Here is an 18,353-nt window from a genome sequence, read left to right on the forward strand (position 1 = left end):
TATTCTCATCAAAGTGAGGAGGAATAACCAAAGAGTGTCTGTGTTCCATGACAACAGGGGTCAAGGATCAGCTTAGAGATCAAAAGGTCTTCAACAAGAGAACAACTTGCTTTGATACCACTTGTTTGTTTTTAGACCCCTTAAAACACACTTGGATTAACCTAGTTAATTAGCCAAATGATTACTTAGTCCAAATTCCAGATTTACGTTAACACAATCATATAATCATATCAATGCAAAGTATGGAATATAAAGAACACAAAGATATGATGACTTAGGAAATCAAACCGGTAAAAACCTTGGGAGGATTTAACCTAGTTATCTTCAAGGTAAACCTGAATCCACTATGAAAGAATCGAAATTTTACAATAGCAATTTAGACCACTAACATCCTATTGCTACCCACCAGTAGAAAATTACTGACATGACCACATGCAAGTTCCGAGACCACGGACTCCTTCTTTCTTAGATTCTCCAGCAAATACAAGCACTCCTGCTTGTGTATCTTTAAACTTTTATTATAGCAACTAAATGATCATCATGTTCTTGAATCAAATTCTCTTTCTTGATAATCCTAAGTATGTGTGAAGGCAAATACCTCTACATCTCACAAAAGATTCACACACACAGCAAAAGGAGCAACCTAAAACGTGGCTAGGGTTTTCTCTTTTATACTTAAGACAAAACATAAAAACCTTACACGTCATATGGGCTTAGGGCTGAGTTGGAAAATTCTGCAGAAAAATATTCTGCTCGAGTTTCGATCAGTCGAGCCTAATTCTCGATCAATCGAGCCAGGTAGAATCATACTATAACTTCTGCAACAACTCGATTCCAACTTAACATAAAACGCATTCACTTTGAGCAAGTCTAAACAAGACTATAAAACCTGTTTTGATCATGGTTTGCCAACAATATAAATTAGAGTTCTAATACATTAGTTCCTAAGTACTTAGAACCTAACAGATTTTCTTCTCATATATTGTTGGTGGATTAATAATGAACATTGTAGAATAGAAACAAAATACTTTGTAATAGTTTCATTACCATATGCGTATGTGTGTGACAAAAGAGAGACATGCCTTTCTCGGCCTTTTGGTTAAGATCGTGTGTGACAAAAGAGAGACAAACCTTTCTCGGCCTTTTGGTTAAGATCGTGTGTGACAAAAGAGAGACAAACCTTTCTTGGCCTTTTGGCTAAGATCAAGTGTGAGAGAGGGGTAAAGTTACTAGTAGTTATTGTTGTTGATGTTGTTTTTTTTTTTTTGGGTGTGGTAAAGAGAATATCTTCACGTGACATAGACAGATTAAGTATGTACTTCATCAATATACTCTAATAGTCTTAATGATTTTTTAAATTACTCAATTTTTTATTGTTTTTATTTGTGTTAGTATACGATAGAGTATAGTACCGTATTATAGTGTATATATTATTCCATTTTTAATTATAAAAAAGGCATAAATGTAATTTACATACTATATTTCGTGAGTCCATCAGATCTAAATATATTTTACCATTTTTTTTTTTTTTTTGGTTCTTTAATTTTGACAGCGTTGTTATTTCACTATTTTTTTCTACAACCGTTTGAAAATTGTTGTTTATTATTCACGTTTGTAAAATTAAAAAAATAGTTTAAAACAATGTCATATTAAGATATAACAGCATTTTTCACATGAGAATTGGATGAAAATACTAAAATGATAACATCAAAAATTTACGGAATGAAATGACCAAATTTAAATTTATTGTATTAAAATGATAATTCATCAAATTTAAATTTTATAGTGTAAATTTTATTTTTGCCAAAAAGAAATATATATTCTAACTCTCACATGGTAAATTGTGGTCAATACAAATAATTCCAAACAATTATGATAATAAGAACAAAACAATTACAAATCCATCAAAAGAATATAGAATTAAAAGAAATAAAGCTAAACAGCGTTTATGTTTACTAGCAAATCATAGATTGGACCGCCTTTGTTGACAAATCAATAGTCATAGTGCAGTTCATTTCGGCTGATTTCTTCTTCTTCATTATAAACATCAACTCCACTTTCCCACTAAGTTTGGCATGGCTGTTCAGAGTTAAAACGTGAGCACCTAACTCACTTCCAAGATTGGTAGTACTTGGCAGCGCATTTGAATTCACATTTACTGTGACACCAACTTTTTTGGTCGAACGTAGCCCAGCCTTACCCTTAGGAATAATGACTTGCCCCACTGTCACACCCTGGTACATGAACGTGGCAATGGTGCTATCAAATTTGTAGGGACCAAAGTTTGTGTTCTTAACCCGAACTTGGGTTGTGAAGCTCAAGTCAAAGGCAGGTGATGCTTGGGTACCAGTGCTGAAGTTCTGGAACGTGACATCAGTTCCCAATCTGACCTTAAGGGTCTTAACACGCATCACAGTGAGAGCAAAGACCAAGATGACAATGGTCTGAAACACAGCAAAAGCAGCAATATATATGGCTAACTTGATCCTTTTCTTTCTCTTGAGCTCCTGATTAGAAGTTAAAGCGCCAGACTCTTCATCATTTCTGGGTTGCTTAGTTGCTGGTGTGAAAGGGTATACCTGCTGGTTAGTTTTCTCTGCCATTTTCTTTTCTTGGAACAGTGAATACAAAACCTTTATTCTGTTTGTTTATGCTAGTTCCTTTGCTGAGAGAGGACTTTATGTTAATGGCAATAGATTAGGTGCTTATATATAGTGCTCTGACATTTTGTCTGATTGAGTGAATTAATAATGCAACTAGAGCTTCCGGGAAAATGTGGCAAACGCGCCTCAGCGTGGGAATGCTGACTTCTAGTTCTAGTCTTCTAGATGGCCTCTTATTTCAAGATAACGATTTGAAAGAAATAATGCCACGCCTTTTGCGAAAAAGACTTTGGCTATTAGGGGTGTGCGCGGTTCGGTCGGCTCGGAATTTTCTCAAATTTGTTATCGAACCGATAGAGATCGGTTTTCTCATAATTAAAACCGATGCATACTGATTAGGGTCGGTTTTCTGACTTATAGCGGTGCGGTTTGGTCGGCTCGGTTTAATCGATTTGGTCGGTTTTAACATTTCTTTAGACACTTACTATTCAGCAATACTGAATCAGTATTCACCTGCTTTACCATAAAAAAAAAACAGTAAAAAAAAAAAAAAAAAAAAAAAAGGATTCTATTATTAATTGGACAGGTTAGATTGAGTTTATTCTTTTATTTATATGAAGTTTTGAAGTTTGTATTTTCATGGACTCTTGTTCTGTTGGGATTCTAAAATCTTCAGATCAATTTAAGATTTTTTTTTTTTTTTTTTTTAAACTATCTCAACCTTTTGTTTAATTTTTTTCATTTTAGTTTTTACCTCGCAATATAAACTATAAAGTTAAAAACAGAGAAACTCATTAAAGTGGAGAAAATAGAGTTGGTGGGTTTGGGGTCACCCACTCACCCTCACTGCACTTAAATAAGTTAAATGGGAATGCTAACTAAATGTCTAATACCTTATCACCTTTAATATTCACCTTATCAACAAATCAAGACCAACGTGTTTTGACTGTTTTCTCATAAAACAAAGTACAATGTTTGTAGCATGTAAAATAACAAGAAACACAAACCCAAGACACTAAGAATAACAAGAAACACAAACCCATGTTACCATGTAAGGCAAACATTCACAAAGAAACATAAACTCAATAGCCAGCATGTAAAGTTTGTACTACAAACAACCAAAAAAATAAACAAGATACCCAAGACGCAAAGATGGCTTACCGGTGACTATGGGCGCCTATCCGCGGTGAGCTGGTGCGAGCTCAGACACGAGTCGTCAGTCCGGCGAGAGGCGAGAGGCGAGAGGTGAGAGTGAGAGAGAGAGTTAAGTCTTATGAGAGAGAATAGAGTGTATTTATAGGGAGGAAAATTTGAAAACCTAGAACCAAACGGTGCCATTTTGTGTGTGTGCTTTTTTTTAATAAAACCCAATACGACGTTTTAGTAAAAAAAATTAAAATCCATACTCAGTAAACAACGCCGTACCCAAAAGTTTGAAAAACTATTAAACTATTTACCTATATCGGGTCATTGACAATGACTCCCTTCAAATATTGGAAACAAGTAGATAGGCCCATGTCATCCATTTTTCCGTTAAGACCCAACGAAATGACTAAAATACCATCCTTTTAGTTGAGGGTAGTTAAGAAGTGGAAAATGTAATTAATCATTATTTTTTACATTAGGCTCCAGTGTCTATGAGTGTTGGCAACATATATCCATAACATGTCCAAAGTATGTATTAAGATGTAAGCATTTGAGTCTCTCAAATTGTGATTAAACATCTCTATTGAAGACAGGAAAGACTGCTCAAAAAGCTATTGATTCTGTTGCCTTGATTGCTAGCTTGATTAATTCAGCTTCATTAAAGCTCAATACATTATACATAGCTTAACTCCAGTTAAGCAATCAACCCGCTAAAATCCAGTTTTACATGTTTTGCCCAAGCCTTGGAAATTGTGTCATGGTCGCTCGGATCATATATGAAAGGCCAGTATTACAAATGCTAAAGCTAGTTTAGACCCCCAATTTCTAATTACAGCTTAATTAATTTTATACTTAACACATTTAATGCAGAATATACGTGATTAGCGAATTAATCAATCAAAGCATTCAACAATTGCATGGATGAATATATAAGTGCAAGGCAAATATGTAAAGGGCAATAGGGAAAAGGATAGCAAACCCAAGATAACATGCGATGTATTATCGAAAATAAAAACCGAAGAACTCGGCATAGAAACCTCTCTGAGGCCCTCCAAGCCAAAATGATCTACTAGTGAATAATTTGGAGTACAAGAATACCAAAAAGACCCACCAAGTCTAATCTACCCAAAGTACCTGAGCCCTTCAAACTCTAAATACCAACGAACTTCATTGAGTCATGTCTTCACTAACTTCCCAGATCCCGCAATACCACCTGATTTCACTGCAAGTCTCACCGGCTTATTTTGGCAAAGACCCAATGCTTTCCAAACTTCAAAACACTCTCTACACTCTGCATGGGTGTGGGTTGTGTTTGGGTACAATCTCATCTCAAGGTATGAAAATAGGAAGGGGATGCAGAAGAGATTACAAGGATTTCTTGTGCAATCTTCCCCAACTTAGTACTAATCTCATTACCATTAAATCCCACAAAATACAAGGAAATAAATTAATAAAATTACAATACTTTTTGTCATGGAATACAGCCAACAAAAATATTATGTAAAAATCATAACTTTAATAATATAAAAGGCTTGCCTAAGTCATTGTGTCCTTAGAGAGGACGCAAAGAATTAAGGAAATATTGCTTCGACTTGTGTGTGCCAAGGGTTTTGTACCGAGTGTCATCATCAACATCATATTGAAGAACATTATGGTGTTCCAAGTGAGGTTGTTGCAATAACCTATTTCAATCAAGTTGTGTGGTCACGTGAGCAAGTTATACTGTAGGCAATAATGTGAGGATCAATATACTCTTTTATTGTAAACATGCATTCCACTTAGTGAATTATTCCGTTGGGAGGTGCTTGATAAACCCCTCAAAGGGTTTTCCCATTAGGGGTTTCCCTTCGTAACCATATCGCACATGTTTTTTTTTTTTTTTTCAGCTGCAGTTAATATTTGCAATATGGTTGTGCCCATTACTTCTTAACTAGTATCCATTGCATAACTAATTTAAATAATCAAGTTGTCGAATTTCGATTAAAAGAAGTCAACCAGAGTCTAGATTTTTCCTAACACTTAAACTTACCGGAAAAAAAAAAAGTAAATAACCCTTATTTTCATATTAATCTGAAATACCCCTCACACTCATCGTAGACAAATATTGTAGACTCGAACAACACGAAATTGAACCACATAAGCATAAATTGATGGTATGGATTTTGATGGTTTTGTTTTGGATTTCGGTTTGATGGATTCACCATTTGTTTTGGTTGATTGATTTTGGAGTTTCAGAATATTGAGATTTCAAATTTAGGATTTTTTTTTCACAACCAGTTTTTCGTTATAGTATAGTAGGTGTTTGTGAAAAATGTCAAACCAAATTTTAGTAGTATATCGATAGATAGTGGTTTGTTTTGTAAGTGTGAAAATGTCATATTCAATTAACAAAAGTAAAAACGATAAAAAAAAATTAAAAAAAAGGAGTAATTTTTTTAAGCTTTGGGAGTTCAATGACTAATTCATCTCTTATTATATAACAATATATTTACTAATTAATTTATTGTGGATCCACCACCCCTTTGGAACTAAGATTTTATAAGGTTCATATATATTGTAAAAGTCCTAATCAATTTCCGATTTTGTGCAATTTGGTTTGCTTTTATTGGTATGGTAGGGAGTATATAGAACTGTATATATCATTTCATAAGAAAAAATATTCTCACATAGTAATTCGAGGTCAATACAAGTATTCCCAATAATGAAAACAAACAATTAAAAATCCATCAAAAGAATAGAATTAAAAGGAATGAAGCTAAACAAAATAGTTTAGTCGCAAATCATAGATTGGACCGCCTTTGTTGACAAATCAATGGTCATGGTGCAGTTCATTTCAGTGAATTTCTTCTACTTCATCACAAACATCAATTCCACTTTCCCACTAAGCGTGGCCTGGCTGTTCAGAGTTAACACCCCAGCACCTAACTCACTTCCAAGACCGGTAGTGGTAGGCAAGGCATTGGAATTCACATTAACTGTGACAGTAACTTTTTTGGTAGAACGCAGCCCAGCCTTACCTTTAGGAATAATTACTTGCCCTACTGGTACACCCTCGTACATGAACGTCGCAATGGTGCTATCAAATTTATAGGGAAAAAAGTTTGTGTTCTTAACCCCAATTTAGGTTGTAAAGCTCAAGTCAAAGGAAGGTGATTCTCGGGTTCCAGTGTTGAAGTTCTGGAACGTGACATCAGTGCCCAACCTGACCTTAGGGGTACTAACACGCATCACAGTGAGTGCAAACACCAAGATGACAATGGTCTGAAACAAAGCAAAAGTAGCAATATATATGGCCAACTTGATCATTTTCTTTCGCCTGAGCTCCTCAGAAGTCTGAGTACAAGACTCTTGTAGAATATGGCTTGAATTAGGAGTTCAACTCCTTGTTAGATTTGGATAATAAAGGAATTTTATTCCTTTTGGGTTACTGTTATTTGAAGCTATCAAGCTCTATTAAAAGTCTACTACTTGATTTGGAATTATTTTTGGAATAGGAGTGATTCTTGATGATGCCAAAAATTGTCAGTGAGCTGCACAGTCTTCACGAGTTCTAGACAGAACCTGCGAAACAGAAATAAAGAAGACCTTGCAGAGAGTACCGGTGTGGTACCGGCCAAATTCCCTCCAAAGGTGAAGTTAGAGAGAATTTCTACAACTTTAAAGTGCCAGAGTTGAGAAAATTACGTGTACCTTGATTTGTGAGGGTTTTGTGGGTTTTTATAGTAGTATAGAGCCAACTTTAATTTTTTTGTGGAGAAGGTATTTCCTTGTAAGGAAGATCTTCATTAATATTCGCAATTTACGGGATTATTTCCTTATAGAGATTCCTATAATTATGGTGGGGTGTGGAGCACAAGACATTTCCATACTAGAATCCTTGGAGACAACCCATGCCACATAGGTGCCATGTAAATGCCTTAAGGGTGACATGTGGTTTCAACAGACCGTCTCCTTTTTATCCGTTCACTTAAAAGTGTCTATCCATCTCCTTATCTATCCGTCCAGGTCGTAAATCCATCTGCTAGTTTTGTTAGACCAATTGTCCCATCTCTTCTGGTTACCTCATCTCTAAAGTCTAACTCTTTTAATTCAATCCTTCTACCCTAGGATTTACCCCTATCAACTGCCCCCCACTCCATGGGTTCGTCGCTTGATACGCCAGACGAACACGTGGGGTGACGGCCTCAGCTAGTTATTGGGAATCATGCTTTGATTGAGAGGGTAGTTGAAAGTCATAAATGTTGTGGGACACGTGATGAAATTTTAGTGGCCAGTTACTCGAATCAAAGCGTCACTTTGTCTTCTGCACCCTTTTCTCTATATATATATGTCACCTTTCCCCTTCATTTCTACTCTTTGTAACCATTTCCTAGTGTCAGAGTGCCACCATCATCTGCAAGAATTTAGTACTCTGTCACCTCAGTACATCTGTTCACCACATTGCTACCTTCTCTTTTCTGCATCGTACACCTATAAGTGCTCTCCATCCTATACTCATATGTTTTATTTTCATTCTTTTTTAAGTATGATATGTCTGTCGCGTATATAGACTTGTAGTGTCTTAGGAGTTTACCCGTCACTTGTAGGTGTAATAATATCTAATGAAGCGTCGAGTGAACAATCGTGTGTCCGCGAAGGAGCAGGCCATGATAAGGTGTACTCGTCAAGTCAAGACGACACTAGCGCATCTTATCCGGAAAGGGTCCCGTCTGCCAACTCATCTTCTGAGGAGGATTTGGATGTGGACGGGTCAAAAGTAGTACAAATGAAGACTCAGACGGCGAGGAGAACATTGAGAACGTTGAATCTCCTATTAGATTCGTCGTTGGCCCTAACGTCCTTAGGAAGTTCGTTCTTCCCCTCATGTGGACGGTCAATGACTTTAACTCAACTATTAAAAGAAAATATTTTGACACCTTATAGGAGAGATACTAGATCCCCGATGACATCCCCATCCGTCTACCCTTTAAGTTTGAAAAGTGCTATTACCAAGGTGTTGATGATGTCGGGGTGTATGAGAAAATGTTCAACGCAAAATTTAGACTTAATGGTTTTTAGACCCCTTAAAAACACAATTGGATTAACCTAGGTCATTAGCCAAGTTGTTACTTAGTCCAAATTCCAAATCTAGGTTATCACAAATATATCATATCAATGTATAGTAGCGGAAAATAAACACAATGATATGATAACCCAGGAAAACCAAATCGGTAAAAAATCTGGGGAGGATTTAACCTAGCTATCCTCAAGGTAAAAAGCAAATCCACTAGAAAGAATCGAAGTTCATACAATAAGACTTACAAGCCCCCACGCTCAACTTTTTATTGCTACCCACCAGTAGAACTTACTGACACGACCACGTGCAAGCTCCGAATCCATGGACTCTTTCTTTCTTTGGCCTTTGCAAAACACAAACACCCACGTTTATGACTTTGAGATCCCACTCAAAGGTTTAGCAACACAAACTCTCCTGTTTGTGACTCCAAGACCACCCTTGAATGTTTAGATTATCAACACCTTTGATGACAAGAGAAGGCAGCAACTTCTACAACACTAGTTCTTGAGATTCTTTAAGAAATAACACCAATAGAAGACATAAGAGAGCTTTTGGGTACAAAACCCTAGATCTACAAAAGAGGCACAAGATGCACTCTAATCTCTCTAAAAAACTCTCAAAACCCCACCTAGGGTTAGCTTATAAAGTCCTTTAAATACTGGAAAAAACAGCTCGCGATTTGGGCTTCAAACGAATAAGTTATGGCCTTTTTATGTTTGCTGATTTTGCTGATATGCGATTTTGGATCAATCGAGTCTGTCTTTCGATCGATCGAACCAACCAGCTTGTAACTCATTTGTTTTTATCCCAAACTTGAGTTTTTTGTCTTGGGCTTCAATGTAGACCATTCTAAACTAATGAGACTTAGTTGTTGTCATGTTTTGTCATGGTTTGCCAACATTACAAACTCAAAACCTAATAATCTCCTCCTTTGGCAATCCGTGACAAAACACACATACAACATAATGCCCATATACAATAAAATGCCCAAATACATCACAAATTCCAATCTAAGACTCCTAACCAAGAAGTTGCCAATAAGAGGTAGAAGGTCTTAATCAGAATATACCTATCTTTCCTAAAACACTCAACATACACATCACTGCATGTGTGGAAAGAAAGACATATAAACAATAATATGAAATAAAATATAAAAAACAAAAGTAAATTCTAACTCTCCCCCTAAGTTAGATAAATCAAAAAGTTTTTATATTCTCCCCCTTTCAAAAAACAATTTCAACTCCCCCTAAACAAAACAAATAGGATTCCCACAGATTCTCATCTAAATCTCTCTCCCTCTTTTTGTCACGTATTGACAAAGACAACCCAATCAGAAGGTCAACAGAAAACATACGCAATAGAGAATAAGAGAAAATAGAGAATTAAGGGAACACAAAACAATTCAACTCTATAGAAAATAGAGACAACTCCCCCTATGAACAACACAGGTTAAAAACAAGCTTCTCCCCCTATAAAAATCGGAAAAACAAAATAAGTTTTGGGAAAAACAGTTTTGGGGAAAATTCAGGAGGAAGGGAAAAGTAAAAAGACATAAACCAAACTTAAAAACTAAGTTGATGATACACATGAAGAAAAATATTCTCTCTTTCAATAAATGCAAACATAACACTATGTGACCCATAAACAATTGCATGAGTAGAGAAAATATTTGCACATTGATTATCCATCATATCTCTTAAGAAAATAATTTTCTACAATTCACACATAAAAATAGCATATACTAGAAAGTACATAACTCAAAAATTAATCAATCAATTTTTAAATCAAATTGAGTACCCAATTTAGCAAAGTGTATGCATGTTAGGTGTGAAAACAATGAGAGATATGACTGCAAAACTGCAAGATGAATACAAAAATCAATGCAATGCATGTGAATCCTAAAAATAAATTATACATGAACAATTTGGTCAAAAACCGAAAATCTGAAGAAAAAAAAATCAATCTTTTTTTAAAAAAACAGAGCAATTTAATGTAGAAACTCCTCAAAGCATAGTGTTTCATGAATGAAATGCATGAGTATGAGATTAAAATTTTTCAAAAACACTAGAATTCAACCCAGATCTTCCAAAAACAAGTTTTTCAATCAATTTGTCCTCAAATCTCAAACTTTAAACACATTTTGCTTCAAAATCAAGGAACTTTAATCTTGGATAGCCATAACAAGATCACACACAATATAATGTACCAAGTTTTGCAAAGAGTAACTTGTGTAGTGTGTGCAACTAGCAAAAACTTGATATACATGTGTGGTGATATGTAAATAGAAATCAATCACAAAGTCTACAAAATTCATCACATAGAATTTGAAAGAGACTATCACCTAAAGAGTTACATCATATAAGTCTTACATCTCCTAGATCATAAGCTTGCAATCATGTAAGTTTCTTGATTTTGCCTCATATTGTACACACAAATTTTAATTATTCAGAAACTTATTAAAATAGCCGGGATAATTTACACACCAATTTTATTTGATAGATTTAACATTAAGTCCAATAATGTACACACCAATTTTAGCATTTCAACTGAGGCTACACCTTATGTTCTTTTTGTGCATATACTACACTTTCTCGAGTACAAAATCTTACGATATGCATTAAGGTGTTCATGATTGGTTAGTGAACAGTGATGAGATAGTTATTTATGCCTTTCTCAAAAGGTTCAAGTCCGACAGTCAAAGACATGTGACTTCAAGATCAAGACAAAGTGATCAAAAACTATAAACATCTCCCACACAACATGCACTACAAAGTTTCAACTAGTAAAGTGCAATAAGTAAGCTCATCAAAGCTAAACAAGGTACACAAACTTTTTATGTAAAAATAATATGGTCAATCCTTGATTAAAAATCCAAGATGTGAAATACAAAACACAAAAATCTTTTTGGTTTTTAAAAAATTTATGACCAAAAACAAAAAGCACATATTATGCTAAATGAACAATGCAAATGCAATGCATGACAGTGCTTAACTAAGCTATAGAGGGTACACAAACAAGAAATATCAATTTCTTAATTAACCTATGAGTATATGTACAAATTAGTACATACTCATACAAAATTATAAATAGCTTAGCACTTATATAACACATACTATTCATGTTTCTCTACAATGTCAAGCATGTTATAAATCAAGAGAGATATCATAATTCATGTAATCCTCAAGAAAAATAAAACAAGACACAAAATAAAATATTTTTGTCTTTTTGAAAATTTTCAATGTTTTTTGGATTTTTTTTTTAATAAAAAAATTAAAAAAACAAAACAACAAAAACAAAACATGTCCAGAAACAATTGAAAGAATTAAATCAGGGACAAGTCAGCAACACTCACCTTAGATAATTTTTTCTCACCCATATAGCACGAGTCTTCGGCTTTGTAGGTGAAAATCCATGTGAAGTAGAGTGTATTTGAGGGATTACACTAATCTTCTGAGAAAGACTGAAATCCTGCAAATTCCTTTCACAAGCCAACAAGCTCAAATTTTTCAAAAGAATATGAAACAATTTATATGGACTTATGGCAGGAGAAATATCATCACAAATCCTAGACTGAAACACAAAATGCGTAAATTTCAGTTTATGACAATTAGGACGAATGTAATCGGAGACACCACAAAAGTGACAAACAAAAACAAATTTAGGAATATCAGTATTCCTAAAAACAAATCTAGTCTCAGATTTTGGTTTTTGCCTCAACAAAGAACAATTTGGTCTAATATGACCAACAACACCACAAAGGTGACAAATAGGCACAAAAACAGATTTATTATGCTCTCTAACAGTAGGTTTAGACTTAGGTTTAGAAACTTTAGCGTCTACATCAGAACTTTTACCTGTCTAACCTAGCAAAATAAGCTTTTTCTTTATTATTCCTCTTAAAATGAGGGATATAAACTTTCTCAGTTTTATGCTTAAGAGAAACAGAAACACTTCTGTTATCAACAGCAGGCTTGGTACTAGTCAAATTTTCAATTTTAACTTTAGATTCAACTAACTCTTATTCCAAGCTTTTCATCTTCTTATCTTGAGAGGAAATTTGATTTCTCAAAAATTCATTCTTTTTATTAGATTCATCTAATCTAACAATCAATTCCTCTTTTTCAAGATTAGCATATTTTAACTCTTCCTTGAATTTCTTAGCAATTTTCATAGATTTCAATAATTCCATACGAAGAGTTTCACAGGCATCAATAAATCAACAGAAGCATGAGCAGAAACATGATCAGAAAAAAACTTCAAATTATCCATGACAACAGGGGTCAAGGATTCGCTCTTAGATCAAAAGATCTAAAACAGAAGAGCAACCCACTCTGATACCACTTGATGGTCTTTAGGTCCCTTAAAAACACAATTGGATTAACCTAGGTAATTAGTCAAGTTGTTACTTAGTCCAAATTCCAAATCTAGGTTATCATAAATATATCATATCAATGTATAGCAACGGAAAATAAACACAACGATATGACAACCCAGGAAAACCAAACTGGTAAAAAACCTGGGGAGGATTTAACCTAGCTATCCTCAAGGTAAAAAGCAAATCTACTAGAAAGAATCGAAGTTCATACAATAAGACTTACAAGCCTCCACGCTCGACTTCTTATTGCTACCCACCAGTAGAACTTTCTGACACGACCACATGCAAACTCTGAATCCACGGACTCCTTCTTTCTTTTGCCTTTGCAAAACACAAACACCCACGTTTGTGACTTTGAGATCCCACTCAAAGGTTTAGCAACACAAACTCTCCTGTTTGTGACTCCAAGACCACTATTGAAGGTTTAGATCATCAACACCTTTGATGACAAGAGAAGGCAGCAACTTCTACAACACCAGTTCTTGAGATCCTTCAAGAAATAATACGGGTAAAAAACATAAGAGAGCTTTTGGGTACAAAACCCTAGATCTACAAAAGAGGCACAAGATGCACTCTAATCTCTCTAAGAAACTCTTAAAACCCCACCTAGAGTTAGCTTATAATTTCCTTTAAATATTGGAAAAAACGGCTCGCGATTTAGGCTTCAAACAAATAAGTTATGGCCTTTTTACATTTGCTGATTTTGCTGATATGCGATTTTGGATCAATCGAGCCTGTCTTTCGATCGATCGAACCAACTAGCTTGTAATTCATTTGTTTTTATCCCAAACTTGAGTTTTTTGTCTTGGGCTTCAATGTAGACCATTCTAAACTAATGAGACTTAGTTTTTGTCATGTTTTGTCATGGTTTGCCAACATTACAAACTCAAAACCTAACAAGACTGCCTTTGAGTGCTCTCCACCGTCACTTACTCTAATACCTAGGACTAGTCTTTACCCAGATTGCTCTGAATGCTTGGAGGATCTTCCTTAGTACGGAGGTGCTATATGGGGTTCTCACTAAAGGGAGACATCAACTAACCATGGAGGAGTTCTTCCATTGTTACTGTCCCTTCGAGATTGAAAGTTCAAAAACGTGTACAAAAACACTTTTGAACGTTTAGACCCCCAAAAACCAATTTAATCAACACACGCAATATGTTAAACAATAGTGTGCGGAAACTTAACATATGCTATAACATGGTATTGACTAAACAACTATCTAAGCCACAACAAAAATAAACCACAGCAGATAATGTAAAGGCAGAGATAGAGAGGAAGGAAGATGCAAACACAGCGATAACACCAGATATGTTATCGAAGAGGAAACCGAAGACCTCGGCGAAAAACCTCTCCGCCGCCCTCCAAGCGGTAATCAATCCACTAGAAAATACAGTTGGGATACAAGGACAGCAATAGACCCTCCAAGCCTAATCTACCCAATGCACCTAAGCCCTCCAAGCTTCTTGCTCCAACGAGGTTGCGCCGAACCTTTTTCTTTTCTAGCTTTCCGGATTCCGCTACTACACCGTAGCATCAACCAATGAATATTGGCTCCTTCCTAACTGCTTCCCAGAACTCCAAACGACTGTCTCACAGAGATGATAATGGTGAGAACCAGGTTTGGTATAAAGGCCTCTCAAGGATTTGACAATGGAGAGGAAGAGAGTGAGGGATTTTGATGAGACTCTAAGGTAGAGATTGTGGGTAAAACAATCTGGTTTTTCTTTAGGGTTTCTCTCTCAAAATTCTCTCTGGAAGCTCTCTTTCAATCGTGGGTTAAAAGGGTATTTATACTGAAGAGGAGTGGAATGCGAAACGTCAGGTTTTTCCAAAACAGGGGTGGCTCGCGGCTTGACCTCGCGGCTTGACTAAGTCGCGAGTTCCAGTCGCGAGTTAACCGTATGGCCAGTTGTCCTGTTTTGTCCTGTAGTGCTCCAGCTAGCATGACTGTTCATCTTCCAGCATGCTTGGCACGTGTGCAGATTCTGGCGGGTTGAAGCCGCGAGTCCAGTCGCGAGTCCCAGCCGCGACTCTCTGTTTTCTTGCACACTCTTGAGCAATCTTCACACTATCTCACTCACTACCCTTACAACAATCCCACCTAAATACAGGGTTACTAAATGCTGAATTACAAGCAAATTTGGCACGGAATAAAGCCAATTAGATGGTTGAATAAATTCAACCTTACAATCTCCCCCTTTGGCTATTCCGTGACAAAACCCTAAAACAGACTCTAGACTTAACATGTGAGTTGGGAACAGTTGATCAAAACTCACTCACACCTAATTCTAGAAGCTGTGAAGCACTTGAATCATATGAACATAAACTCCTGAAACACAACAATACACCATGATCATTGTAAGCAGAAAATTATTAATGCATATGAAACAGGCAAAAAGAGATCAAGCATAAGATGGAGTTAATGAACAAACCATGGCTTGATCAACCAAGTGAACACCACAAGGTAGTGATCACAGTGTTCATTCACACTTGGAATGAACACAAAGACATACAAGTTAACAAGCACAAGGCAAGACACTTGTATGCTCAACACTCAACCAATGCATAGCACACAAGGCATATGCATCTAGGAACAATCCTACAAGGGCACAAGAGTGACAGTATATAAACCACAATGCTGAACATTTAGATTTAAAATACTGATTTCACATAGCATAAAGGCTGCACTTAAGCATGGTACATACCACAAGGCCTACAAACTATGCATAAAACATAAACCCTCAAAGCTTACAAAAGCATATGGGTACAAACCAACAAATACCTGAATAACAGTTTTACAAAACATAATATATCAACTTAAAGAGAAGAAGGAAACAAAACAAAAAAAATAAAGACACTCCCCCTTAGATAGTGACACTCCCCCTTAGGGTAATATCCTCCCCCTCTGATTATGCCTATCACTCCCCCTTTTTGTCATGGAATAGGCTAGTCATCCTCTTCTAGTTTTCTCTGAATCTGATCCAACTGAGTCTGAAGAGAAGTAAACTTCATGTCCCATCGGTTGCTTTGATGGTGTAGAGAAGCAGTGAGTCCAGACATCTTTGTATTCACCTCGTGGACAGAGGAAACAATGCGATCAAGTTTCTCATCGAGGGAGAGATTGCTGAACTGAGAGTCACTGTGAGATGCAGAAGTTTCTGGTTTGGCTCTCTTCCGACTATGTCCAACACTTGCATTGTATGTACGCATGTTGATCGGACTCGGTTTGGGGATAGGAGACTCATCAGCCGTTGGATAGATCCCCTTGAGCTTCAAGATCCGTGAAATGAGACTGCAGAAAGGAATGCAGATCCGAGACTCACTGCGAAGAACCGTTTTGCGCAGAACATGAAAGATGTGAGCACAAATGTCAATTTCTTCATCAGAAACCAGATCATGAAGAAACAAAGCTCGTCCGAGATTCATATACCCAGTACTGGACAAAGGATACAAATTGTGAAACATCACAATTGTAAGCACTCGCAGTTTCGGAGAAAGGGAGGAAACACTGATGGATTTTCCATTTGGCGAGAATTCCAAGTCTTGACCAAGACTTTGTTTTAGAAGCTCCTCATCAGGACATAGATCGTCATAGACCGGTGAATGACGAAAAATTGGTCTGTTAATGTGAAGAATTTCTGCCAGGTATGTAGGAGAGACAAAAAAGCTCTTTTGCCGAACCCAGCACTTAAGTTCATCTCCCTCCACAAGTGCATTAGCATAAAATTCTTTAACCAACTCGTCATACACGATATCCGGATCCGAGAGAAGGTAATTCCAATCCTTGTGAGCAAAGCATATCGGGATGTCAGTGTTATGAAGGGAAGGCAGATCCACCGCTCTCTCTAGTAGTGGTGTGGCATGAAGAAAGAAGTTCTCATATGACTGATATGCTGAATAGGATCTGAACTTATTGGGATCGAATCGCTGTGATGAAGAGCGAGTCACTTTCGGGAGAGGTGTGTCTTCATCAACATCAATTACGGGTTCCTTCCCTTTGGAAGAACCTCCTTTCACAGCAGCCTTTTTGAATGGAGACATGACCAGTCTGTATTATAAACAAGGGAAATGACAAAAAACACAATCCAACAGACTATATCAGCAGAGGGTTAGTGAAAATGTAGGAACAATGAGGAAACCCTAACAGCAGGATGAGTATGGTCAGAAAGTAACAATGAGGGACACCAAAGGCCCAAATTAGAACTACACAGTAGAGAGATCAAGTATGCCCACAAAAACAGCTGTAAAGGGACCAAAATCAACACCACATCAACAAGATACCACACAAGATCAAAGTGAAATATGATAGCAACAACAGATCAGACAAAAATTAGCTAACCCTAGCTAAGCACATGATAAAGAACACAACCAATCAAAAGAAATTAGCTCAAAGACCAGAAGAACAGGTAACAATAAGTTAACGAAGACATCACAAAACCCATCACAAAATCACACTCAAAAGAGAATAATCCAGAGGGAAAACCATAACAACAGGAAAATTAGAGTGCAAGACAAGGAACCATACCTGTGAGTCGACGATTTTTAGCTGAGAAGAAGCAAACAATGGAGAACGACAATGGAGGCACGGTGAGAAAGGGAAAGTGCAGAAGAAAAAGACAATGAACAGTCACAAAAAAAAATCGAGGGAAAACAGAAAATTTTAAAAACTGCCCCTGTATGTCCAAAACACGCGATTTTCGCGACTGAGACAAGTACAATCTAACAAATGAATGAGACATTCATTGAACATTAGGCATGTGTGTTGTGTGTGTGTATCAAATGTGGAATAGTCCTTAGTCTAGAGTGAAGCTTCAATGATCAATTCAATCAAGTCATACACAACTAGTGCTAAGTCAAGTGGTCTATCTCAATTATAGAAATGAACATATATGACCTCCCACAAGAAAATGATTACATAAGATTGAAGCTTTTCATTTGGCTTCTTACAATTCATATCATTTGATCATTTTGAATCAATACAACTCATTTTGAGCAATACATCTCATTTTTGAGATTGATGCCTGAAATTTTTGATATTTCAATTTGATGAACAAGCCTTTGGCTTTTTGGGCATCATACATTTTCATATAAGTCGCTTTCCCTTTTTCCTAGTCGAATACTAGTATGTGCGACGGCTTTTGCAGCTCATTATCTCTTTTCATTTTGAGAT

At 36.3% G+C, this 18,353-nt stretch overlaps 1 protein-coding gene and 1 pseudogene across 1 annotated transcript; both read right to left on the minus strand.

Annotated features, from left to right (window-relative positions):
- Nucleotides 1-1,742: 1,742 nt before the first annotated feature.
- Nucleotides 1,743-2,670, minus strand: LOC126713422 (late embryogenesis abundant protein At1g64065-like). Its single transcript, XM_050413174.1, has one exon. The coding sequence runs from the start codon at nucleotides 2,601-2,603 to the stop codon at nucleotides 1,956-1,958; it is 648 nt and encodes a 215-aa protein (XP_050269131.1). The 5' UTR covers nucleotides 2,604-2,670; the 3' UTR covers nucleotides 1,743-1,955.
- A 3,848-nt stretch (nucleotides 2,671-6,518) lies between these two features.
- On the minus strand, nucleotides 6,519-8,115 carry LOC126697868 (late embryogenesis abundant protein At1g64065-like; annotated as a pseudogene).
- Between the last annotated feature and the right edge of the window lie 10,238 nt (nucleotides 8,116-18,353).

The sequence above is a fragment of the Quercus robur genome, chromosome 2 (assembly GCF_932294415.1).
Source record: "Quercus robur chromosome 2, dhQueRobu3.1, whole genome shotgun sequence".
In the NCBI taxonomy this organism is placed as follows: Eukaryota; Viridiplantae; Streptophyta; class Magnoliopsida; order Fagales; family Fagaceae; genus Quercus; species Quercus robur.

Excerpts from the sequence above, each read along its gene's own strand:
- LOC126713422 (XM_050413174.1), bottom strand. The coding sequence starts at position 2,603 with ATGGCAGAGAAAACTAACCAGCAGGTATACCCTTTCACACCAGCAACT.